Source organism: Lissotriton vulgaris, chromosome 7, assembly GCF_964263255.1.
Source record: "Lissotriton vulgaris chromosome 7, aLisVul1.2, whole genome shotgun sequence".
Taxonomy (NCBI): Eukaryota; Metazoa; Chordata; class Amphibia; order Caudata; family Salamandridae; genus Lissotriton; species Lissotriton vulgaris.
In genome coordinates this window covers 1,031,060,194-1,031,085,839 of record NC_141695.1, presented here as the reverse complement: position 1 = coordinate 1,031,085,839, position 25,646 = coordinate 1,031,060,194, and the positions used below count along the sequence as shown (strand labels likewise).

General features: G+C 51.0%; 1 protein-coding gene across 3 annotated transcripts in view; it reads right to left on the bottom strand.

Moving 5' to 3' along the window:
* Window positions 1-25,646, bottom strand: part of ANKHD1 (ankyrin repeat and KH domain containing 1) — a 1,478,908-nt gene that overhangs the window by 859,883 nt on the left and 593,379 nt on the right. For all 3 annotated transcript variants that reach the window (XM_086931463.1, XM_086931465.1, XM_086931464.1), the window contains exon 20: window positions 303-516. In XM_086931463.1, coding sequence (XP_086787589.1) covers window positions 303-516 — 214 coding nt within the window. The remainder of the gene's footprint in view (window positions 1-302; window positions 517-25,646) is intronic.

The window sequence follows — 25,646 nt, the reverse complement described above, 5'->3', positions numbered from 1 at the left end:
CTCGATCATTCTCTGAAAACAAGCTGCGAGGTCCTCATTTTGCTAACCTGTGTGGCCTTTTTTAACCATGTTGCTTCTCAGTGGAACAGTTTCTCACACACCTGGTCAAGTGGTGCCCCATCCAAGATCGATAACAGATGAAGGCATTTTAAAATTTAAAGGCGGATACAATATTTCAAACAAAGAAAACGATAAGCCACACTAAAACATCACTGACAAATTAAAATCTATTGAATGCAGCAACACAAAAAGACATATCTAAGAAAACTATTGCCAATGTAAATCCCCTGCTTATAACCTACCTTGGCTCTGTGTTCGACACTAGCTTTTCGGTCAAGAAGAAGGCTTACAACCTCAGCACGGCCCTGGAAACATGCCAAAGTGAGGGCTGTATTTCGATTTGTCTCAATCTGAGCATTAATATCAGATCCCATATCAAGCAACAATTTCACAGCAGGAACATGACCATTCATCGCTGCCAACATTAAAGGAGAAATTCCTAGTTTACTCCCAGTCCTGGTGGAAAAAAAACAACATTGTTGGGGTTAGCAGATAAGTAGTAAATGTAATTCCCTTGATAAGAAATTCAATTTCCAATTCAGGGTGGAAACCCTCCCAATCAAATCCTTTAACAAAAATTGGAATACTGATAGGGACGATAAAAGTCCTCATTGTCAATCTAGTGAGGAAACGTTTCCTCATGCTTTGTTTGTATGTCCAGCTTATTTAAACCCTTGAAGGAAATGGCTTTCACCTATATGTAGACTGTTGGGGACTAGAAGTAGTATTGTAGCAATTCTATTGACAGACTCTAGTCTCCCAATTACCTGTTCTGTAGCCAAGGTTTTGGGATGGATGTGGGTTATTACACAGCGAACATACACCAAGTGAATGCCACAAGTCTATATCCATGTCTAAATATTTTAAACATTTCAAGAATATTTGAATTGGGCTCGTATGTGTTTTAGTGTATGGTGTGTCATTTTATCTTTCTACTTGGGTATTATATTTTCCTCATAACTTTGCTGTTTATATTATAGTGTGCCAAACGGCCCTACATTTTATCAATTTTACCTCTTCATTCTGCTATTTTTGCTTTTATGAAATTTTTATGTCAAAATAAAGCTAAATGAACTGAACTGTATATGCAAATGGAATGTACACTCATTCTGATATAATCAAATGCATACAACTGTATCCCAAGCATTTTTAAAACAGAGGACTGAATAATTAATTTCAGGTACTGCAGTGTGATCAACCCATAAAGCAAAAAGCAGTTGATTTAAGTGAGCAGGTGCTTGTATAACAACCATGACTGTCCATCATGACAATAGGGCCTATTAGAGCCACTCAAATGGTGCTACAGTACAAAAATGTTAAAAAAAGCTAAGAAAGCTTTACAAGCTGAGCATTTACCAGATCAGGTGTTGTCTGTGTGTGAAAATCACTTTTTGAGATAAATGATTTTAATATTACATAGAATAAAGATCTTTTTGATGTAGATTGAAAGGAAAATGTTAAATACCCTGTAAGAATCTGTTCGTGGCACGCAGTGCTGTAGATTCTATGTCAGGACCGGAGGCTTCAGATTATGCTATATCTTCCTTCGCTTTATTAACATAAAGTCTCCACAGCAGCTTAGGAAAAGATATATAATAATAACCAAAAATGCTTTAAACATAAAGCATTGACGGAATGTTCAACAAATCAAAAACAACTCCCAAGAGTCTCTTTGTATAACGATAGTCCATAGTCCTTCCACTCTGTCCATCACCACTATAAATCCGGACTTCTCATCTTCTTCCTCCTCTTTCTTCGCTGCTCCCGCAGCCAGATAAGTGCTTTTCATGTTTTTTCCCTTTTTCGATATTGCTGATTGTATTGTGTACGATCGTTGGGGGACTCACTGCATGGTTTATTCCCTTACAGAGTCCCCGGTCGCGGGAACGTTCTTCGTTCCTACGCGACCTTTTTCTTCCCCACTTGTGTGCGGTGCGTGAGTAGACCGCCAGGGGGCGGCCTGTCGTCTCGCCGACCCCTCGGCGCGCCTCCGCAGTGCCAGGAGCCGCGCCGTGGAGTCTGCTTGCGCAGGAGCCAGCCCTCGCGTACCCCTCTGACACCTGGTGCCCCGGGTCTGTACTTTCCTGCTTCTGACGCCCCGTTGGGGTCTGTATTGCGGCTCTGACCGCGTGATCCGCCTTCGGGTGTCCTTTGTGCACCTCTTGATTCAAAGTGTGGCTTAGCGCGCTTGAGGGGTGCGAAGACCCGGTCCCGGCGAGGAGGGTCTGCGCGCTTGGGGGTTGGTGCAGCCCACCTGCCACGTCAGTTGGCCTGAAAACGTGATCGCAGCCGGTTGGCCTGCCCATATTAGAGTTTCTCGACTGCCGCCCTATAGGGTGCCCCAGATTTGCCCTTGGTTCAAGGATGGAAGGGGAATACGAGGAGGAACCTTACCCCTATCTGCAGGACGACGAATTCTACCAGGCGGTGGACAATTCGATTTACCGCTGCGTGACGGAGGTGGTAGGCCCCATGGAAGACCGCCTTTCCGCCCGCATCGTGGAGGAATGCGCGAAGCTGGCATCGGCGCATGTGCCCCCGATCCCCGATCTCCCGGGGACGTCCGGCGGGTTGCCACCCGCCCCGAAGAGGCCTTGTAAGGAGGGGCCGTCATCGGAGGCCCAAGGTGTGGACAGGGGCGCATTTGAGAGTCTTCGAGACGCCTTCCTGGCAAAGGCAACGGCGGTGCCCCCTGCGCCCTTGGTAGACCCTAGCGCTTCGGGGGACGTGGCTACGGCCCCCGCCTCTCCAGTTTACGACTCTCCGGACACCGACGACGACGGGGAGTTGACCAGATCTTGGCTTCCGGCACCCTCTGCCAAGGAGATGCCTCGGGATGAGTCGGGCATGCTGGACCCGGACGAGATCGTCCACCCCCGCTCCGCGGCTTGGACCCCGGGGGAGACTGTGGCAAAATTTGTAGCGGGCAGGCTGCGCAAGCCCCTGGAGAAGGAGGCGAGGGGTTGCCTGCGTGGGGAGTGCCCTCGGCCAACTTTGGAAGGGAAAGTGGCCATGACCCCGGAATTGGATCCCAAGATGGCCACCTTCCTGGCGAAATTTATGAAGGACCCCAGGAAGGGAATCGATCGGTCCTGGCGGGCCTGCCAGGACAAACTGTTAGATGCGGTTGGGCCCGCCACGAAGATCCTCGATATGGCGGAGGAGGCTAGGGCGAATGGCACCGTCATTTCCCCGGAGGTGCTTTCGAATTGGGCCCAGAGGGTGATAGTGTTCTTGGGCAACGCCAACTGTGCCCTGTCGACGGAGAGGCGGCATTCGCTCCTGATCAAATTGGACCCAAAATTGGGGGACCTGGCCTCGTCGGAGGCGGGTGCTGTGGCCCAGGGGGGCCTCTTCGGCGAACCCTTCATCAGGGAGCTGGGCAAATTCGTGAACACGTTCACGTCGCTGGATAAGGCCCAGTCCAGCATTAAGAGGGTGTTTCACCAGCGTTTCTCCGGAGGGGCCGGTCGCGGTAGGGGCCGCGCGATCGGCCGTGGCCAGCAGACCAACAATAAAGGACAAGGCTCCGGAAGAGGTCAATACCAGACCTCTGCCAACTATACCAACTTCTACCCCACCAGAGGGCAACGCTTCGGCGGCAGAGGGTTCAAGAAGAACTCCGGACAGGGAAATGCCCCCGGTAAGTGTCCTTTGTTTGGATCAAGTTCCTATTGGGGGGCGGCTGGCAAGCTTTTACGGGGAGTGGGAATTGCTCACTGCCGACGCTTGGGTCTTGCAAACTGTACGAGGGTTCCACATAGAATTTTACGACCAGCCCACGCAAGCGAGGCCCCCGCGCCCAATGGTCTTTTCGGAGTCCGACGCGCAGTTGATAGACGGGGAGGTCTCGGACTTGCTGCGCAAGGGGGCCATCCGCCTATCAACGCGCCACCCACACGGGTTCCTCAGCAACGTCTTTTTAGTGGACAAGACGGATGGGGGCAAGCGACCTGTGATCAATCTCAAGGAATTCAATGGGTGGTTGGTCTATCGACATTTCAAAATGGAGGGTATCCACCTCCTTCGAGACGTACTCCTACCTCGGGATTGGATGGTGAGACTGGATCTCAAGGACGCCTACTTGGTCGTCCCCATCCACCCCCCTCATCGTCGTTTCCTAAAATTCCTGTGGGACGGCAAGGTGTTAGAGTTCACCGCACTGCCGTTCGGCCTTTCATCGGCCCCGTGGTGCTTCACGAAGGTTCTCCACCCGGTAGTGGAGTTTTTCAGAAGTCAGGGGGTCCGTATGTTAGTTTACTTGGACGACATCCTCCTCATGGGGCAGTGCCCGGAGGTGTTGGCGGGCCAGCTGCGACAAGCTGTCGGTCTGCTCCAAAGGCTGGGGTTTGTGGTCAACGGCTCCAAGTCGGTTTTGGTTCCCACTCAGAAGATCACCTTCTTAGGTTTCGTGGTGGACTCGGTGCAGGCGGTCTTGAGCCTGCCGGGTCAGAAGGTCACAAAGATACGACACCTGCTTCGGCAGACGATCGCGAGGGATCGTACGTCCCTGCGACATATCGCCAAGGTGGTGGGTCTTCTCTCCTCCTCCATCCAGGCGATTTTCCCAGGCCCACTGCACTACAGGGCTCTCCAACGTCTGAAGGCGCAATATCTGCGCCGTGGGATGAGTTACGATCAGTGGGTCCCCCTCACGGACGAAGTGAAGGAGGAAATGTCATGGTGGCTGTCTCACATGGAGGCATGGAATGGTCGGGCGATCTTCGGTTCAGCTCCGGACCTGATCATAGAGTCCGACGCCAGCAGGTCGGGCTGGGGCGCCCGGTGCGGGGATTTTTCCACCGGCGGCGCCTGGTCTTCAGAAGAACAACGATTGCATATCAATTGTTTGGAGCTCCTGGCGGGCTCCTTCGCAGTTCGTTGTTGGACCAAGGATTCGGTCAAGGCCTGTGTCCTGCTACGGATGGACAATATTTCGGCGGTTCGTTATGTGAACCATCTAGGAGGCCCTCGTTCCCGCGCATTGGCGGACCTGGCGAAGGACTTCTGGGATTATTGCCTGTCTCGTCACATTGCGGTGACGGCGGAGTATCTGCCGGGTCAATCCAACCAGGTGGCGGATTGGCACTCCAGACATCTCAGGGACGCCAGCCAGTGGAAACTGGATCCGGAGGTCTTCCGGTGGCTGCAAGCTCTCTGGGGTCCCTTTTCGGTGGATCTCTTTGCCTCCCGTCTCGACCACCAGCTGCCGCGTTTTTTCAGCTGGAGGCCGGACCCTCTAGCGGAGGCCACGGGCGCCTTTCTGCAGGATTGGAGTCGGGAACAGCCGTTTGCGTTTCCCCCGTTCTCCATGATCATGCGTGCGGCGGCGCAAATACGCCGCCAGGGAGCGGAGCTGGTGTTGGTTACACCACTCTGGAGGTCTCAAGTGTGGTTTCCGGTTCTTCTGGAACTTTCTTGGGATTTTCCAATCCTACTCCCCCTGTTTCCTCTGCTCCTGACAAATCCAGATCAGGAACCTCATCCCCTCGTCACGCAGAACTCTCTCCGCCTCGTGGCGTGGAGGCTCTCAGGAGACGCTGGACGCTCCCAGGCCTTTCGGGGTCGGCTGAGCACTTGCTCTCCAAAGCATGGGCCGATAGTACGACGAAGCGTTACAGATCCGCTTGGCTTAAGTGGATGCGTTGGTGTTTACGAAGGGGTTTGGATCCCTTGGTCGCAGGCCTCGTTCCCGTGCTGAATTTCCTGGCGCATTTAGCAGACAAGGGCTTGGCCTATAGAACGATCAATGCTATCCGATCGGCGATTTCGGCAGGCCACGACAACATCGATGGCCATCCAGTAGGGGAACACCCTTTTGTTTGTCGGCTTCTGCGGGATATCCGCCTCGCGTTGCCTCCTGAACCCAGGTACTCCGTCCTTTGGGACGTCAATTTGGTTCTGAATTTGTTCTTGTCCTGGCCGGCCAATTCCTATCTGTCTCTTAAGGAGCTGTCGGCGAAGTTGGCCGTGTTGTTATGTTTGGTTTCTTGTAGACGCGTCTCTGATGTGCGCACGCTGGATGTCTCTGCACGCATTTTTTCCCCGGATGGGGTTACTTTTACTGTGGGCCGACGCACTAAAACGTCGTCGCGGTCCATTTCATATCCAGCTTTTCTTGACACTCCTAAGTTGTGTGTTGTGCAATGCCTCAAAGCATATGAGGACCTGACCTTGGAGTTACGCCCTCCGGGCGAGCGTCAGTTGTTGATTGCCTTGCGGAAGCCACACAAAGCTGTCTCCTCGCCCACTATTGCGCGGTGGGTGCGGTGGGTCATGCAAGAAGCGGGCATCAATACTTCTCTTTGGAGCACACTCCGCCAGGGGGGCCATGGCCTCTAAGGCTTTCTCTGTGGGTGCTCGTTTGGAGGACCTGATGCGAGCGGCGGATTGGTCCTCGGATTCCACCTTTAAGAGGTTTTATTTTAAGCCGGTGGTGGATTTGGCCCAGTTGGTGGTAAGTAAGCTTTGAACTAGCATAATCTGAAGCCTCCGGTCCTGACATTGAATCGAAATTTGCCTAGCTTACGTAACGGTAAGTTTCAATTCTATTAAGGACACAGAGGCGAGGATTATCCCACCCAGGCTACAGTGGTGTCTCTTCCCACCCGAATGGCAGTAAGTAAAGCGTTTTCCTTTACGTTGTCGGTACTGTAACAGTCACTGAATGCTCCTCGCCTTGTTGTCACATTCCTGGACCACCTCGCTGATGCTGTTTCTTTTTCGACAGGCAACGAGGGTGCTAAACAGGACCAATGAGGCTTAAGCGTGATCTGCGCGAAGAAAGAGGAGGAAGAAGATGAGAAGTCCGGATTTATAGTGGTGATGGACAGAGTGGAAGGACTATGGACTATCGTTATACAAAGAGACTCTTGGGAGTTGCTGTTTGATTTGTTGAACATTCCGTCAATGCTTTATGTTTAAAGCATTTTTGGTTATTATTATATATCTTTTCCTAAGCTGCTGTGGAGACTTTATGTTAATAAAGCGAAGGAAGATATAGCATAATCCTCACCTCCGTGTCCTTAATAGAATTGAAACTTACCGTTACGTAAGCTAGGCAAATTTCGATTCACATGATGTGCATACTCATGCCATCTAGTGTTATGACCGGATGTGTGCAAGTTTTTCTTCAAAAAAAGTCTTTTGTGTCTTGAGGTGCTGAGACTCCTCCTCCTGCTGGTAATGGGCATGGTAATCAGTTCCACTGTCTGATTGTTTTCCTGAGAGTTTCCATGCAAAAAAGGGAGAAGAGATAGGAAGAGACACTGCAACAGTCACAGGTGCCAGGGTGGGAGAGTGTGAATCTACAGCACTACAAGGCACAAACTGATGCTTACAGGGTAACTGTTCTAGGCATTTGTGGTTGTATATACACAAGCTGTAAATCCATCCTTCCAAAAAGCTGTGGCTAGCTTGTGGGTGTTGCAGCAGACTGAAAGAGTGTACGGAGCACTGCCTGACCAACATTAGCTTGTTGGCGGGTTAGCACATCCACACAGTAATGTTTTGTAAAAGTGTGAGGTGTGGACCAAGGAGCTGCATTAGTCAGTCAGTAATTCTTTATTCAATAGTTTAAAAATCATCAAAAAAGTAGACATATTTACAGTTTTAAAAAGAGACAATTACATTAAAATGACTTTCCAATTCATTAAATCAGTATAAAAACAATTATCAAAGTTCACCGCACTGGGCCCTTCAAGCACCAACCCCTCTGGTACTTCTTAACTTTACAGCAGTCTTAATAAAATTCATAATACAGCACAATGTCCAAGGGTCGTGGGCTCTTTGCAAGAAAAATAAAGCCAATTTAGCGTGGCAGAACTTCTCGTTTTTTTTTAAATCTCCACCTGGAACCTGCGTCTAGGATACTCAAAAAGAGGACACAAAAGTACAAAGTGAAGGGTGTCCTGCGGAAATTGATTGTCGCAGCCACAGGCACCCTTCTGCTCAATCATGTGTGTAAAACCTGGCGGCTCTGCCAGTATATGAGGTAAAAGATTGAGCGTAAAACGAGTCATTAAGAACCTATCCTGAGCATTATACATCACAAACAGGTAAGGCTCCATACCCTCTGTGTTCTTAATTGAGCTATAGGAGAGTACAGTATTCTTTAACAACTCCAGTTTAATCCTTGCTTCGGCAAGATGTGCAGCCAGCAGAACTTTAATTTTCCGTTTATCCAACGATACAATGGAACTAGGGTTAGTAAAAAGATCCCTCTGATCAATACCCTCCAGGGTGGTCTTGACATAGTTTAGCCAAGGAATTTTTAATCCTCTATCCCTGGTCAGGCAGTACCTCAATATTTGACTCGAGAAATCTGCCTCAGAATTAACCCATATTTTTAACCAGGCCGTGATAGGTCTTATCTTGAGTTCATCTTCTAGATAAGATCTCCCTAGTTCCTTATGAGCAATTACAGCTGGGGAACTCTGGGGGACCCTAAGGATCCTACGCATACATTTGTTTTCCACAAGTTGCAGTTGATCTACATTGACATAACCCCAGACTTCTGAGCCATACGTTGCTTTGGCCCAGCCATTCGAACCATAAAGGTTCATAACCTGTTCTGGGGACCACCGGCCCAACCTCCGCCCTTAGTTTAATATGGCCCCATTTGTGGAGATCAATTTTGTACATCGATCCTCCACTAGGGATTTAAACGTGAGTGCCCCGTCGAAGAGTAGCCACAGGTAAGAAAAAGAGGGTATTATCTCCAGTGGGTTATTCCCTATTTTATAGGTAAATCTCGTGCAAGGTTTAGCTCCTACCTGCATTACTAGAGACTTATTCAAATTCACTGACAGATCCAGGCAATCCATAAATTTTACAAACCGGTCTATCAGGCTTTGCAGGCCCCTTGGGGCTCGGGCAAGGAGAACCGCATCATCTGCGTATAATAGCACCGGAATTTGGCGCACTCCTATCCTCAGGCAGTCAGTCTTAAGCTTTAGCAGAGCCTGTTCTAGGTTGTTGATATATAGCGAGAACAGGAAAGAGGCAACAATGCACCCCTGCCTCACCCCACTAGTGCAAGTGAATGATTTCGTGTTCCCTCCCTCTAGATTGTAGCAGACTTTTGCGGTAGTATCCCAATGTAACTCTGAGAATTTTAATTAGGCCCAAATCAATGCCCATATCCCTCATCAATCATCATAACTTGTTCCTATTGACATTGTCAAAGGCGGCTGCTAAATCCATGAACCCAAGATACACGGCTACATTGCTGGCTTTAGTGTACTTTGCGACCAGCATATATAGGTTCAGACATTGGTCACTAGTAGATCTTCCTGTTCTAAACCCATATTGGATGTCTGTAATGCCTTGATTGTCTTCAGTCCAATCCATCAGCCGCTGCAGAATTACCCTGCCCAGGATTTTGGCTGATAAGTCTATCAGAAATATAGGTCTGAAGCATTGCAGGTTGTCCCTGTTGCCCTTTTTAAAAATGGGTATAATGACAGCTGTTGACCAAGAGCGTGGTAGACCTGATTGAATGGCAGCATTTAACACTCTGGTATGGCAGCATTTAAAACTCTGGTAAGAATAGGAGCCCAGAGGTCTACATTGCTCAAATATAAGTCTGGTGGTGTGCCATCAGGGCCTGGGGCTTTATTTCGTGATAAGCCCTCTATCCCTTGTGTGATTTCCTCTAGGGAGAACTGAATAATAGCTGCATTACCTTTTTCAGCTGGTGGGATGATCCTTAGGAAGGCCATATAGCCTCCCTTCTTCCAAGTGGAGTGAGCTCTAGGAGGAGTGGGCAGAGTCCTCTAAGCCTTAGCATAGCACGTCTGGAGGTATTCAACGATCCATCTGGCAATGTATGACTTGGAAAGAGGCTTCCCCTTGCAAGGTTTACAGAAAGCAACAAAACGTTGCAGAGTCTTCCTAAATGGTTTAGTTCAGTCAACATAGTAGATGAGGGCTCGTTTTACATCCAAAACCCATTCTACAACTGAATTAGGATGTGGTAAAATGACAGAGGTTCAATGGATTGGTTAAAGTGGAGGTGAGAGACCACCTTAGGGGTTGGCTCAGAGGTCAACTTTATCCCTATGAACGTGGAAGAAGGGATCTTCCAGGGTTGATGCATGAAGCGCACAATAAGTATCAGACAATGTCCTGCAGTGTGGCTTTAAAAGAATCAAAATAATTTGTGTTACAGTAGGTCTGCGCACTTCCTTGAAAATGCTCGTTCATTCAGGTGGAAGATTAAGGTACCCAAATTGTAGGAAGGTGGATATCCGACTATGGTTACCCCCAACTTTTTGCCTGGTGTTTTGCTGATTTTTCGACTTAGTTGACCTGGGGCCCTGCTATTCAGGACCCCAGGCCCACTGCTCTCTCTGTAAAATGGATTCCATGTACCTTAGGTGCATTTACCAATTGGTACTGGGCCACCTTATCAGTCCCTGTACAGTATACCTTAGGTATCCAGGGCATAGGTGTACCCAGGGCCTACAGCATGTATTATGCCACCCCTGGCTGGCCATCCAAATCTGACACAACTGGCTGCACGACAGCTGGGGCAAGGTGGTGTAATCACCCTTTGCTTTAGATATAGTATTCCTATATCTAACCCTAAAATGGACACATGTATTCCTATCAGTCACTCCCATGGCAGGCCTTATCAATCCTGAAGGCAGAGTGCTTGGAATTATGTGAGATGGTGCTCTGGCATGAGCTGAGCCCGTTTGCAGCTTGATGAACTAAGTCCTAATAACTGTTCCATGATAACGCGTACCATATACTCTTAAGTGCCTTATAATTCTCGCGGTTATTTGCCAACTTTGGTATCGCTTTATCAAAACATGTCGAGTAAGGTGTCATACAAATTGGAATACTAACCCCTCGCCAATTCTGGCGACGGGGTTAGCATTCCACCCTTCTAGAGGGACACGACATGTATGTAACTGTGAACCCCAGTTAAAGCTAACTCGAGCCTCAGCATCACAAAATGGATGCTGCCACCACAGACACAAGTCTGACCTCCTGCTGCTGGGAGTCCTTCCAGCGAGGAGAGCTTGGACAAAGGGTTTCCTGTCAGGGGCGGTGCTAGCACCATCCCAGACAGGGTTTTGCGTATCCCAGGTAGGCAGGGCTGAGAGGAAGGTGACTGCAAGTGGCACCCCAGTGCTCACTTTGCATATGCCGGCTCAAACCAGTTCCAGGGGCACACCAGCCCCTGAGCTGGGGAAAGTCCGGACAAGAAAGAGGGGTGTAACCACCCCCCCTCCTGGTCCCACCCATGGGCAGGACTAGTCGCGTGCCAGCCCCTTTCTTTAGAATAAAGGTAGGAGCGGGCCCCCTTCCCAAATTAGATAATTCTGAATCTGGACTACTTTCCACGAAAGGAACTCTTGATACCTTCTGAAGACTCTCCCTTGTGGCTAATGAGTAGCCACCCTGCACCCGCAGGCACCATCTAAGCATCGCGGTTTGCTGTAAGTCCATCCTCCGGATCAAGACTGCCCAGCTCGACGAGACCCGGATTCGCTGGCATCTCTGACCTCTACCTGCATCATCAGCCCAGCTGAGATTCGTGGGTGTGACGAGACCTGAGGGACCGGCCATCTTCAAAACTGCACGACGCTTAACCAGCACGACCGCCGAGGGATCCTCGAGTGAGTGCTTTGGGATTTGAGAAGCCCTAACCCTGAGCAGCTCCAGCACCGAAGTCCAGCCCCCCAGCATCCACGAGATCTGCGTGGGGCCCTTCTGCTCTTTGCTGTTCATCGCGTTGTCCGGTCACTTGCCTGCTGGCTAGTAGCCCTCTTGACGACGTACCACGACGATTGCATCGCTGGTCTGGTTGCTCCAGACTGGCCCTTGCTCCCTTCCAAACGAGGAGCACCCCGGACCCTCCTGGTCCACTCCAGACGCCATCTTGACTCCACCGAGTGGGCTTGACTTTGCCAAGGTTTGTTGCCCCAATCCTGGGTCCAGCATCACAGACAGCAGATACCTTCGTGGGACAGATCGCACCTCCAGCCTGGTCGCCGACAACGCCTCCTAGCCCGTGTGACTGCAGAGTCCAGCGTCGCCCACTCACCTGGTCGAGGTGACTTCATCCGGTGCCATCCTGGTGCCGACACAAACACTGGCTAGTGATTAAGAACTGAGTCCCCTCTGCTTTCAGGTCATCTCCATCACCGATCCAGGCTTGGATCACACCGAACTTCTTCACTGGTCGCCTGCCAGCAACTTCTTTCAGGCTCCATAGACTACAACGAGGATTCCAGACGTCTTTTGAACCCTATGCAGCCGCAGCCCCTGGGCTAGGTAACCCGAGCATTTCGGTGCTCCAACGCAGGTTCACTATCCAAGTGTCCAGATCCTTTGTCGTTTTTAGTCTATCCAGTCAGATTCGTTCAATAACAGTAACTTAAGAAATACTAGCCTCAATAGACTTTGTCCCGCATCCCGCGTGAGAGTGCACACTCTGCACCCGATCTCCCTAGGCCTCCTGCTCCTAACCTTAGGGATCAGTAGTGTAGTCCTAGCGATCCTGAAGCCTCTGGATCTTGTTACTTACCTGCTAGTATTTCGCATTCCACTTTTAGTGTATATGGTTTTTTGTGCCCCTCGGGCATCTGTGTAAATTGTGCAACTTAAAGTATTTTCTTAAGAGTTTTGTTGTGTGCTTAGCTCCCTGACTCATAAAGAGTTCAGGGTAGACTAGTTATAAATAAATATCCTTTTATTTTCATAACAACTTGTGTGGTGTCCTTTCACTTGGTGTTCAAGGGGTATATGTGATGGTATAACAGCTGGCTTAACACGCCCTCTAGAGTTTAGCCTAAAGACTGCTCTTGTCCATGCTACTAGGATAGCTGGTCTATAAGGTTGACTTACAACCAATCAATAAGGGTCGTTTGGTATGATACACAGTGATCACTAGAATAGTGAGCACTATATATCAGGCCAACTTCTCACACAAATTTAATGACCTCAGGAGCCAGATTGCAAGGTTGAGAGACCGGGGGTCTGGGTGCCTGATTTCTCCATGGTTCTGCATGAGAAGATCCGGCCTGTCGTGGTGCCTCTTATGAGGAACCAAATAGAGTTTGTGCAGAGTCATGAACCTGGGCTGGTGGGCCAATGTGGTAGCTACCAGGATGAGAGTGAAGGATGTTTGGCGAAGACGCCAAACCAGAAATGTAAATAGAGGCAGAAAAGCATTCTCAACTATCACTGACCAGTTCATCCATAGTGCTTTGCCGCTGCACTGTGGGTGTGAGAACCCAGAGATGAAGTTTGAGCATTTGTTTTCTGCTGTTAAGAATAGTTCTACTTGTGGGAAACGTCCATCTCTGGAAGTATCTGAGGAGGACTTCCGGGTGTAGTTCCCACTTGTGGATTTGTTGCAGCATCCTGCTGAGATCGGTGAAATAGTTAGCATCCTCGGAAGGTACTCTGCTAGCAAGTGGAATTTGTGGTGGAGAGCCCACCGCCCAATGCTCTGGAATAGGTTTGAGCATTGTAGAGAGCATGTGTCCTAGTTTCTGAAAAAACATACATGGCTGTCATTTGTGCGTCCGGAGAAGAACAACAATGCCTATCAGGTGAGGTATGAAAACCTTTACAGGGAAGGCGAACGGCTAGAAGTTCCAAGTAGCTGTTGTGGAGGCCCTAATGTTTCAGCTTCCACTGTCCCTGGACAGCCATATCCTGTAAGGGTGCACTGGTAGCCTCGAAGGAGAGCACTTTGAAGAGTTAATGTTTTCCACTGACCACAAGCCTGAGATATCAGCGATGTGCCGGTTGTCTTAGTATGTGGAAAGAGGCATCTGTCAGGTCAAGCGCGGTATTGAAGTAGCCTTGTTGGGGAAGCACAAAGACATCCTGGAAGAGTGACCATATGAAGGTACTCTGATAGGACGCATTCGTTTGGGAGCCTGAGGTCCAGAATGGGTCTGAGGGACCCGTCCTTTTTGGGTATTAGGAAGTACAGCAAGTAGATGCCCTTGCCTTAATGGTGGTAGAGAGCGGATTCGAGAGTCCTTTTGAGAAGGAGCACTTGGGCCTTCTTTCTGAGAAGCCTTTGGTGTTCTGCGAAGAGTCTGCATTTGCGAGATGGAATGGTGGGAGGGGTGGGAGTGTGCTCCAGACAATTGGCATGTTGGATAATATCTTATATCCACTGGTCTGAGGTGACAGACTGCTATGTGTAAAGAAAGCATTGCAGGCGCTCCCGGATCAGTGTTGTGTAGTGTGTGTGGGTGGGTGGGGTGTGAGAGGTATGGCAAGTAAGGGTTTGGTGGTGGTTGCATTCCTTTTGGGGAGCCACTTTTACTTCTGCCTCTAGAGTTGTTGCCCCTGGAGGACCCTCTAAAACATCCCGTGGAAGAGTACTGCTGTTCATGGGTGCACTGGTAGGACGTGGAAACTTCAAAAAAACTGGCAGAACCTTGACAAGGGTTGCACACAAAACTATAACCAAGTCGAATAAACTCCAAGTACCCCAGAAGGCACAAGACAATGAACCAGAAACATTCTGCTTTGTACCTGGCTTGGCTTAATTAGCACCAGAATAAAAAATGTTTTAGGTGACTGGACTGCTTTATTATGTAAATGTACAAACAGACTACTCTTGAGATCCAGTTGGAGTTTTAACAGTTAGATGGTGCACTGGTGAGAAGACCATCATCTTCAGTTGTTGATCGAGATGAAAACCGGAAATCACTGTTGAACATATGAAGTTCTACTAAACATATGCAAAAGATTTAGGAGGAAAGGAGTTATAAATCCTTAAAAAATAAAAGATGAAAACCAAGGTACATCAGTATCTATGATCCTTCTTCCAAAGACTGTGTCCGTCCTTATGTGTCCCCACTTTTTGCATCCCAGGAGATCCATGGTATTACAGAAGGGACCGCCGGCGCTTGTGTGCCCTTCTGTAATATTAATAGCATTGGCACAAATATAAGGTTTGAGGTTCTGATAGGTTGTTCCCTAATTTGCACGGGTACAAATGAAGCAATGACTTTGCCTCTGAGCCATCAACTGTGGTTTTTGCATTTGCCTCTGAGCCAGGCCATATAACCGACGTGGGTGCAGCAGCAAACATGTCAAGAGATGCACTGTCAGTATGCCACCCTGAGGGTAACACTCTTAAATGATTAAAGGGGATTCCATATACAACCCAAATCTACCCTGCAAGAAGGTGCAGTCACTCACTGCAATAGCATTTCTCTTGCCTCTTGCTTAAATATGTAATAAGGGCACTAATACATATGAAGCAGATACTAGGATCAAAAAGACCTACATAAGGAGTGTCCAACTAAGGGTATTGCAGTTTCAATGTCTCTTATTTCAGAAGACTACAAATCAGTGCGAATGCGGAATCCACAGGGTACATATTCCTGGCAAGTTCTGTAGGATGATCAACCAGGCTTGGAAAATCAATGAGAGGATCGGTAAAGTCATCTGTGGACTGGGTATTGTTGCTGCTGGCCAGCATCACACATTGCCAGTAAACACCAGTTTAGCAGCTTCAAATTTACCAATGTTGCGTACTCTTTCTTCAGACCTTCGTAAAGTTACTTAATGAACAAAACAGCAAAAATAACAGCCAGGTATGAAGACCATAAAAGGATCAGTGAATGTCTGAAGGATTCAGCAGGCCACTTTAAAATGTCGTGCACCTAGGGCAATGCAAATTGTCGTAATCCAAGTACATCTCGGCCTTGCAAATGCAGGTAAACAAAAAAAAAAAGAGTATATGTTCAACGTCCTCAATGCACAAGTTACTTACCTTTGGTAATGATGTATCTGTAAGAAACATTAATTAGTTAGATTCCTTACCTTAGAATAACCCCCAGGGGTCAGACTGTATCCGGAAAATTTTGCGTAGCAGTACCCTTGCGCATAGGTAGGCATCGTCTGCGGTTCCGCGTCCGTCGTCGGCACCGGGATGAATTCGGAGTACTTAGACGCCACCGTCGCGCGCTGACGTTAGTTCTTATACACAGCATTTCTGCACCAGAAACGCAGAGCCGTGATAAAAACAGACACTGGTGCCATAAAACTAGGGCCCTGAAAGGGATGACCTTAACCCTAAATATCGGTTCGCAGAATGGGGAGGATGGGTGGTGCGGTAAGGAATCTAACTAACTAATGTTTCTTACAGAAACATCGTTACCGAAGGTAAGTAACTTGTTCATCTGAAAGAAACACGTTAGTTAGATTCCTTAACTTAGAATAGATACCCCAGCAAAACCAACCCCGGTGGTGGGTCTGCGAACCAATGATCACACTAGAAAGTCCTGGAGAACGGAACGGCCAAAGAAGCCATCTCTCCGGACTTGGCTGTCCAGGCAGTAGTGTCTAGCAAACGTTTGTAGCGAGGCCCACGTAGCTGCCTGACAAATGTCATGCAAGGGGACTCCCCGACCCAGGGCAGTAGTAGCCGCCGTGGCCCGAGTAGAATGGGCCCTCAGCCTAATAGGATGCTCCCTTTTCGCCAAGGAGTAGCAAATTTTGATGCAGAAGACGACCCACCGAGAGATGGTTCATTTGTGCACCGCCCATCCCTTCTTAGCGCCCACGTAACCAACAAAGAGCTGGTCGTCCACCCGGAACTGGCGTGTGCCATCCAGATAGAATGAGAGCGTACGTTTTGGGTCCAGATGGTGGAGCCGCTCTTCCTCTTTCGAGGGATGCGGAGGCGGAAAGAAGGTGTGTAAAGTGACAGACTGCCCGATGTGGAAGGCTGTGACTACCTTGGGCAGGAAAGAGGGACGCGTTTTTAAAACAACCTTATCCGGATGGACAGAAAAGAAAGGAGGTTTAGAAGAAAGAGCATGGAGCTCACTCACTCCTGGCAGAGGCGATGGCAACCAGGAAGGCAGTCTTAAGAGTGAGAAGATGAAGAGGGCAATTGTGGAGCAGCTCGAAAGGAGCGCACATCAAATAAGAACAAGGTTCAAGTACCACTAAGGCATCACGAAAGGAACAGGAGGAAATATGTGAGTGATGCCCTTCAAGAATCTATGTACAACAGGGGACTTGAAAAGAGAAGGCTGATAAGGAAGCCTTAAAAAGGCTGAAATGGCAGAGAGGTAGCCCTTGATAGTGTCCAGAGCAGAGCCCTGCTGGGAAAGAGAAAGAAGGAAGAGGAGAACCTCTGAAAGAGGTGCAGTAGGGAGATCCACAGCCTTTGCTGTGCACCATGCCACAAATTTGTTCCACCTGCAGGGGTATACAGTTTTGTGGAGGGACGCCTGGCAGCCAGAATGACATCACAGACTTCAGAAGGCAAGTCAAATGGCCTCAACTGCCACTGCTCAATCTCCATGCATGGAGGTGGAAACTGGACAGGTTCGGGTAGAAGACCGTCCCCTACTGCTGCGGCATAAGGTCCTCCTGAAGAGGCAGACAAATCGGGGGATCGACTGACATGCTGAGTAGCTCGAGATACCAGTACCTTCGTGCCCAGTCCGGAGCCACAAGGATGACTTGGGCCCGGTCGCGCCTGATCTTATTCAGCACTCTGGGCAGAAGTGGTATAGGCGGAAAGGCGTACAACAAACCGCAATTCCTCTCGCGAGTGCCGCTTTGGAAAGTCCAACGCGCAGGACTGATGACATTGCGCGTTCTCTTCTGTGGCGAATAGATCTAGCCAAGGCTCTCCCCATTGCTGAAAGAGGCCTTGTGCCACGTCCGAGTTCAGACGCCATTCGTGATTCATCATGCACCGACAGCTGAGTTCGTTCGCCCTGGCGTTAAAGGAACCTGCCAGGTGTTGAAGCACCAGAGTGACGCCCTGGTGTTCCAGCCATTGCCAGAGGCTCAGAGCCTCCTGGCAAAGGGTCCACGACCCCACCCCGCCCTGTTTGTTGGAGTACCACATGGAGGTGGTGTTGTCCATGAACACTTGAACTACACTTCCCCGAACAGAGGGAAGGAATGCCTTCAGTGCAAGCCCGATCGACCGCAGCTCCAGAAGGGTTATGTGGAGACGGGACTCCGCCGGAGACCAGAGGCCTCTGATCTCCACCTCTCCCATGTGGCCCCCCAACCTAGGAGGGACGTATCCTTCATGACTACGTGCTCCGGGTGGGGTAGGGAGAGGGATCTGCCACTGACCCAATCACGGTCCGTGAGCCACCACTGCAACGGTCTCGCAGTGCCCTCCGAGATCAGGACATGGTCGGACAGGTTGCCCTGATGCTGGGCCCACTGAAACTTCAGGTCCCACTGCAGAGCCCACATCTGCCACCTGGCGTGATGCACCAGAAGGATGCAGGAGGCCATCAGCCCCAGTAGCCTCAGCGTCAACCTGACCGAGACCCGGGATAAAGACTGAAAGATCGGAATCAGAGCCTGAATATCCAGAATCCGCTGTTCGGGAGGATAAACCCGAAATTGCGCCGAGTCCAGAACCGCTCCGATGAAGAGGAGCTTCTGAGAAGGAAACAGTTGTGACTTCGGCACATTGATGGAGAACCCCAGCAAGTGCAGGAGGTCAACCGTAGTCTGAAGGTGGCTGACTACTGTCTGGGGAGAAGACTGACACCCCTAACCTGCGCAGATGAGCTGCAACCACCGCCATCACTTTCGTGAACACCTGTGGGGCGCTGGTAAGGCCGAAGGGGAACACGGTAAACTGAAATTGCTTGTGGCCTACAGTGAACCACAGGTAGCACTGGTGGGCCGGCAGGGCGGGGATGTGGAAATAGACGCCCTGCAAGTCCAACGCTACCATCCAGTCTCCAGGGTCTAGGACAGCTAAGACCTGAGCCAATGTCAGCATCTTGAACTTCTCCTTCTGGAGGAAGCCGTTGACGTTCCGGAGGTCAAAGTTAGGGAGTAGGCCCCCTTTGCCCTTCTTGGGAACCAGAAAGTAGTAGGAATAGCAACCACACCCTACTTCTGGCCCAGGAACGCACTCGATGGCCCCCTTGGCCAAGAGGGCCGTAACTTCCTCTTGCATAAGTTGCAAGTGATCCCCAGACACGTGGTGGTACTGCGGTTGCATGGCTGGAGGGGTCGCCTCGAAGGGGAGGGAGTAGCCCCGTCGGACGATTTTCAGCACCCAACTGTCCGGCGTGATGGAGCGCCAGTGGAGGAGGTGATGGAGAACCCAGCTCCCCACAGGAGTCACATGGGCCTGAAAACTCGGAAGGTTTTGAGGCGGGTGCTGTGGAGGGAGGTGTGGACTGGCCACGCCGTTGTCCACGACCGCCACCATGGCGGTTTCCACGGCCGCCACTGCGCTGTTGAACATTTTGCGGCGCGTGGCTGGCAGCACATATGGGGGCGCCCCTTCCGAAGCCACGAAAGGAGCGAAAGGCACCCGATTGCAGGCGTAGGGCCGAGAGGCCCAAGGACTTGGCCGTAGCCCTGGAGTCCTTAAAACGTTCCAGCGCATCGTCTGCCTTGTCGCCGAAGAGGCGACGGCCATCTAACGGCATGTCCAGAAGTGTGGCCTGGACATCGGCTGAGAAGTTGGCGGACCTCAACCAGGCGTGGCGGCGAACCGCCACCGTCGTTGCCATTTCCCTGCCCAGTGATTCCGTTGTATCCAGCCCACACCGGATGGAATAACGCGCTGCACCTCGTCCCTCCGCAAGGGTTTGGGCGAGTTTAGCCCGGACCTCCTCCGGACATTGTGGCAGCACGTCCGCAACCGCGTCCCACAGAGTGAGGGTGTAGAGGCCCAAGAGACATGCGGTATTAACAGACCGCAGCCCTAAGCTAACAGACGAGAACACCTTCTTCCCGAACTGTTCGTATCTCTTGGATTCCCTGTCGGGCGGGGCCGACGGGAATGCGGTCTGAGAGGCCTGGATGACCAAGCTCTCAGGGGAGGGGTGGGTGGACAAAAAGCATGGGTCGCCAGGGGCCGGGCGGTAGCGTCTGGCCACGGTTCTATCCACAGGCGGACCAGTGGCGGGCTTGGACGAAGTGGCCACAAGAACGTCACACAAGGCCTCATTGAACGGCAGCAGAGGCTCGCTAGAGCTTGACTGCGGTTTGAGGACTTCAGTGAGGTTAGTCTTCATGGCCGCGACGGGGAGCTCAAGGTTTAAGGCCTTGGCTGCCTTCGTCAACACTACACTATATCTAGACCCCTCCTCCGAAGCCACAGTCGGAGGGGAGACAAATCCAGCGTCTGGCGATGTGTCAATACCACTGGCCTCCCCAAGCTCAAATGTCCAGTCCTGTTAAGACTGGCACTGCTGTGCCAGAGGGTCCTCAGACCCCTCCCAATCTTCCTAATCACCCTTTTCCTGTAAAACAGGATTAGTAGACAGGGCCTCCTCATGAAGATAAAAATCTCCAGAGGCCGACTGAATCGGCGCCCAGCGGCGCCATTCCGGCGCCAGAGTCGGACCGCAGGAAACATTGGGGGCGACGTCCACAGTGGGCGCCGGGGGCGACACCCGTGGGGCCGGCGCCAGTGAGGTTGTGAGGTCGACCGTCGACGACCCGGATCCGGAACCGGATCCAGTGAGGTCCTGCGGCGCCGAGACCGAAGTCGCCGGCGGCGTCGGGGCCGAAGCACCCGACCCGCTAGGTCCTCCAGTCGGGACCGTTGGGCCCAGAGGCGCCGCTGAAACCGACTGAAGAGGGAGGGACCTCATGGCCATAAGGTACCGCTCGATCTCCTCCGGTGTCGCGCCGTGCCCAGGGACCCGAAGGTGTGGGGCAGGCGGCAACGCTTGCGACTCCGCGTGGGCGGTGCCGCCCAAGCCCCCGGCCGCATCGTGCGAGCGTCGGGGTGGGTCGGAGGAACAATGACGTCTCTCAGACCTCTCATGCCTCTTACCTAAGGACTTGGATCCAGACGACCGGTGTCCACTACCGGAGCTGCGATGACTCCGACCCCGCAACCTGTTTCTCGACCTCCCGTGGGACCGGGACCTGGAGTGGCGCGGGGCCGACTGCCGGAGCTCGAGCCGCTTGCGGGACCGCTCCCGCCTAGCCTTCGACGTCAGGGCCTGGCAGTTGGAGCAGGTGCGGTCGTCGTGATCGAGACCTAAGCACTTCAGGCACCGGCGATGGGGGTCCGTAACCGACATCAGTCGGTCGCACTTCGAGCAGGGTTTGAACCCGGGCATCCCTACCGGCACCGATCGAGTCGAAGAAAAATAATTATCAAAAAGATCAAAAGTTTATTCAAAAAATGACTAGGGGTAGAGCTTCTCCGGATCTGCGCTAGATGGCGCGAAAAAAAGAAGAACTGACGTCAGCGCGGATGGGCGGCGTCTAAGTACTCTGACGACGTCATTCCGGCACTAACGACGCCGACGACGGACGCGGAGCCGCAGACGACGCCTACCGACGCGCAGGGGTATTGCTACGCAAAAATTTCCGGATCCAGTCTGACGCCTGGGGATTCTAAGGTAAGGAATCTATCACTAACGTGTCTCTTTCAGATCGCTGTGGCTCCCTTGGTGGCTAGTGACCCTCCACAGGTCATTTCAAGATATGCAGCCCTCATCTTCCAGGAGATGAGACAATTGTGTACCTCCAGGAAACAAACAGGGTTCTAACCCTACCCTTCCTTTTCTGATAGGTCTCTTAGAGACATATGATGCTAGAAGGGCTTCTAATCCAGGCCCCTCTGATCCTACAGATGAAAGCATACCCCCAGTAGAAGATGACTCTAACCTCCCTGAAACAGAAGATGTAGAGGAGGAGGATGGAGAATAATCTGAAGGAGAGGTAGACACTGGTCCAGTGATAGTCAGTAGACTTACCAGGGCCAACTTAAGCCTACATGAGGATGGTAATGGGGGAGCCCCAGATCCATCCACAAGCAGGCCTAACCTTGGGAATATACGAGTTAGGTCTCACACCAGAGGCTCTAACAGATCTATTCACACCCATGTCTCTCAGGAATCTTCTCAGAGAGGGATGATCTCCCCTCAGAGAAGAGAACATGAAGCTAAGATGAGGGAAGTGAATCTGAGGATTGAGAGGGAAGAACTTGCCCTTGCTAAAGAGAAACTTGCCTTTGCCAGAGAGCAGAAATTGAGTGGGTTAGAACCCACTGGTGGCCGCATTATCCCTAGAGATAAAGACAGGAGTTTTGATAATAGACACTTGAGTAAAATAGTGCCCCCCTTTAAGGTAGGGGATAACATCCACAAATGCATGACTGCTTTGGAGAGGGCCTGCAAAGTACAGCAGGTACCCCAGAGTCAGCGGGCAGCTATATTGTGGCTCTCCTTCGAAGGTAAAGGAAGAGACAAGCTCCTCACTGTTAGAGATGAGGATGCTAATGATTACCAAGTCCTGAAAAGTGCCTTGATTAATGGGTTTGGCCTAACAACTGAACAGTACAGGTTGATGTTCAGAGACACCCAGAAAACTCAAACTCAGGATTGGACTGACTTTGTTGATTGTGCCACTAAGGCTTTGGAAGGCTGGTTACTGGGAAGAAAAGTTACTGATTACACAGGATTGTATATTCTAATTATGAGAGAGCAAATCTTAAATAATTGTCAGAACCAGTTGTTGCATCAGCACTTGATTGACTCAGATCGCACCTCTCCCCAAGAATTGGGAAAGAAGGCAGACAGATGGGTCAGGACAAGGGTCAAGCAGCAGAACCAGAACCAGGGTGGTGGCCAGAAGAAAGCATGTGAGAAGTTGGCCCGATATGCAACGTTCGCTATTCTAGCGACCGCTATGTATCGTTCCAACGACCCTTATGGTGTTTGGTTGTAAGTCAACCTATAGACCAGCTATCCTAGTAGCGTGGATACGAGCAGTCTAAGGCTAAAGACTCGAGAGGGCGTGTTAAGCCAGCTGTTTACCACACATGTACCCCTTGAACACCCAGTGAAAGGACACCACACAAGTGTTATGAAAATAAACAGTATATTTATTAAGAATCACAACAGCCCTGTACTCTTTATGAGGACAGGGTACTAAGCACAAACCAAATCTCTTTAGCAAATACTTCAAGTGCACAATTTGGAACAAGTGTCCGAGGACACGGAAAGATTAAGGTCTCGGGCGGACCCGATAAGGCAAGTCGGAAGCGAGGGACTCGGGACCCTAGAGTAAGGAGGCTATGCAGGCACCGAAATGCCGAGTTACCTAGCCACGAGGGCTGCGGCTGCACAAGTCTTACAGGCGTCGGGGTCTTCGCTGACGAGCCAGGAGCCGGAAGAAAAGGAGTTGCTGGCCGGCGACCAGTGCTGAATAGTTCGTAGAGATCCAAGCCTGGATCGGAGATTGAAGAAACCTGAAAGCAGAGGGGACCAAGTTCGTACTACTAGCCAGTAGTCAGAGGGTACCAGGAAGGCACCGGTTGGCCGTCACCTCGACCAGGTGAGTGGGCGACGCTAGGCTCTGCAGTCTCACGGACCAGGAGGCGTTCTCGGCGACCACGGTGGAGGTGCGAGCTGTCCCACGAAGGATGATGCTGTCGGCGTCGCTGGGCCCAGGATGGGGCAACAAGCCTTGGCAGTTCTTAGGGCCACGTGGTGGGCCTAAGAGGGCGTCTTGAGTGGACCAGGAGGGTCCGGGGTGCTTCTCGCAAAGATGGAAGCAAGGGCCAGTCTGGAGCAACCAGACCAGCAGTACTGATTCTCGGATGTCGTCGCAGAAGGACACAAGCCAGCGGCTAGTGACCAGACAACGTGCTGAGCAGCGAGCAGAAGGGCCCCACGCAGATCGTGGAGATGCTGGGAGACTGCACTTCGGTGCTGGAGCGGCTCAGGGTCGGGGCTTCTCGGACCCCAGAGCACTCACCAGAGAGTTACCTCGATGGTCGTGCTGGTTTTAAGAGCGTGCAGGTTCTGATGATGGCCGGTCCCTCGAGGTCTCGTCGCACCCATGGATCACAGCTGAGCTGATGATGTGGGTAGAGGTCAGAGGTGCCAGGGAAGCCGGTTCTCGTCGAGCTGGGCCGTCGGATTCCTTGAGGAAGGACTTACAGCAAACCGCAGAGTTCTTAGTTGGTGCCTGCTGATGCAGGGTGACTACTCCTTAGTCACAAGGGAGAAATCTTGAGAAGAGTCTTGAATGTCCTTTCGTAGAAAGTAGTTCTTGAATCAAAGATGATCTAATTTGGAAGGGTCCCCGCTCCGGTCTTTATTCTAAAGAAAGGGGTGGGTACATGACTAGGTCCTGCCCTAAAGGTGGGACCAGGAAGGGGGCAGTTACACCCCTCTCCCCTGCCGGACTTTCCCCAGGCCAGGGCTGTCGCCCCTGGAACTGGTTCTAACCGGCAGATGCGTAGTGAGCACCGGGGTGCCACTCCGCAGTCACCTTCACGCAAAAGCCCTACCTACCCAGAATACACAAACCCTGTCTGGGACGGTGCGAACACCGCCCTCGACGGGAAACCCTTTGTCCAAGCGCTCCTCGCTGGAAGGACTCCCAGCAGCAGGAGGTCAGACTCGTGTCTGTGGTGGCAGCATCCATTTTGTGGAGCTGAGGCTTCTGTTAACTTTAACCGGGGTTCACAATTACGTGCATGTCGTGTCCCTCTAGAAGGGTGGGATGCTAACCTCATCGCCAGAATTGGTGAGAGGGCAGCACCCCGATTCGTATGACACCTTACTCGACATGCCTGGATAACGCGACACCGGAGTTACCGTTATGGTACGCGTTATCATGGAACAGCTATTGGGTCTTGATTCCGCAAACTGCAACCGGGCTCGGCTCGGGCCTGAACCTAGCTCACACGAGCCCACGCACTCTGCCTTCAGGATTGTTAAGGCCTGCCATAGGAGTGACTGATAGGAACTCGGGTGTCCATTGTATGGTTAGATATAGAGCTACTATACCTAAAACGAAGGGTGGTTACACGTCTTCGCCCCAGCTGTCGTGCAGCCAGTTGTGTCAAATTTAGGAGGCCAGCCAGGGGTGGCATAATACATGCTTCAGCCCCTGGCGGCCCTGGGTACACCTATGCCCTGCGTTACGGGGTCTGACAAGGTGGCCCAGTACCAATTGGTAAATGCACCTAGGGTACATATCGTAATTTAGAAAGAGAACAGCCAGGCTGTGGGTCGGATTAGCAGGCCCACAGCCAGAGAAAGTCGTAAACCAGTGAAACAAAAGCAAAAAATCTGGGTGATCATAGGATTGCAGACCCTACTCTCCTACAAAGCAGACCAAAAGGGTAATGAGAATAAGCAAAATGACCAAAAGACTTCAACAGGGCCCCAACAATCTGAGGAGGGTGGGTCCCAGAATTCCCAAAAGAAGAATGATGGTCAGAGAAAACCATGGTGCCAATACTGTAAAAGTAAGACTCACTGGTTTAGTGAGCGCACCAAGAAAGGGACAGCTCCTACCACTACTGCCCCTAAGGCACCTGCACCCCCTAGTACAGTTAGTAGTGGTAGTGTACCCCCCAAGGCTATAGTTGGGTTAACCCTGGGAACTGAGGTGGGTTCTGACTTAGTCAGAATACCTACTCAGGCTGTTCTTGTTTGTACTGGGGACATGGATTTGACCCCTACTGTAAGTCCCAGTACTCTGGGCAAATACAGGCAAACGCCGTTAATCAATGGAAAAATGGCTCAGGCCTACAGGGACACTTGTGCCAGTGTCACTATGGTGACACCAAACTTTGTGGACCCTGATCAGGTAATACTAGGTTCAGA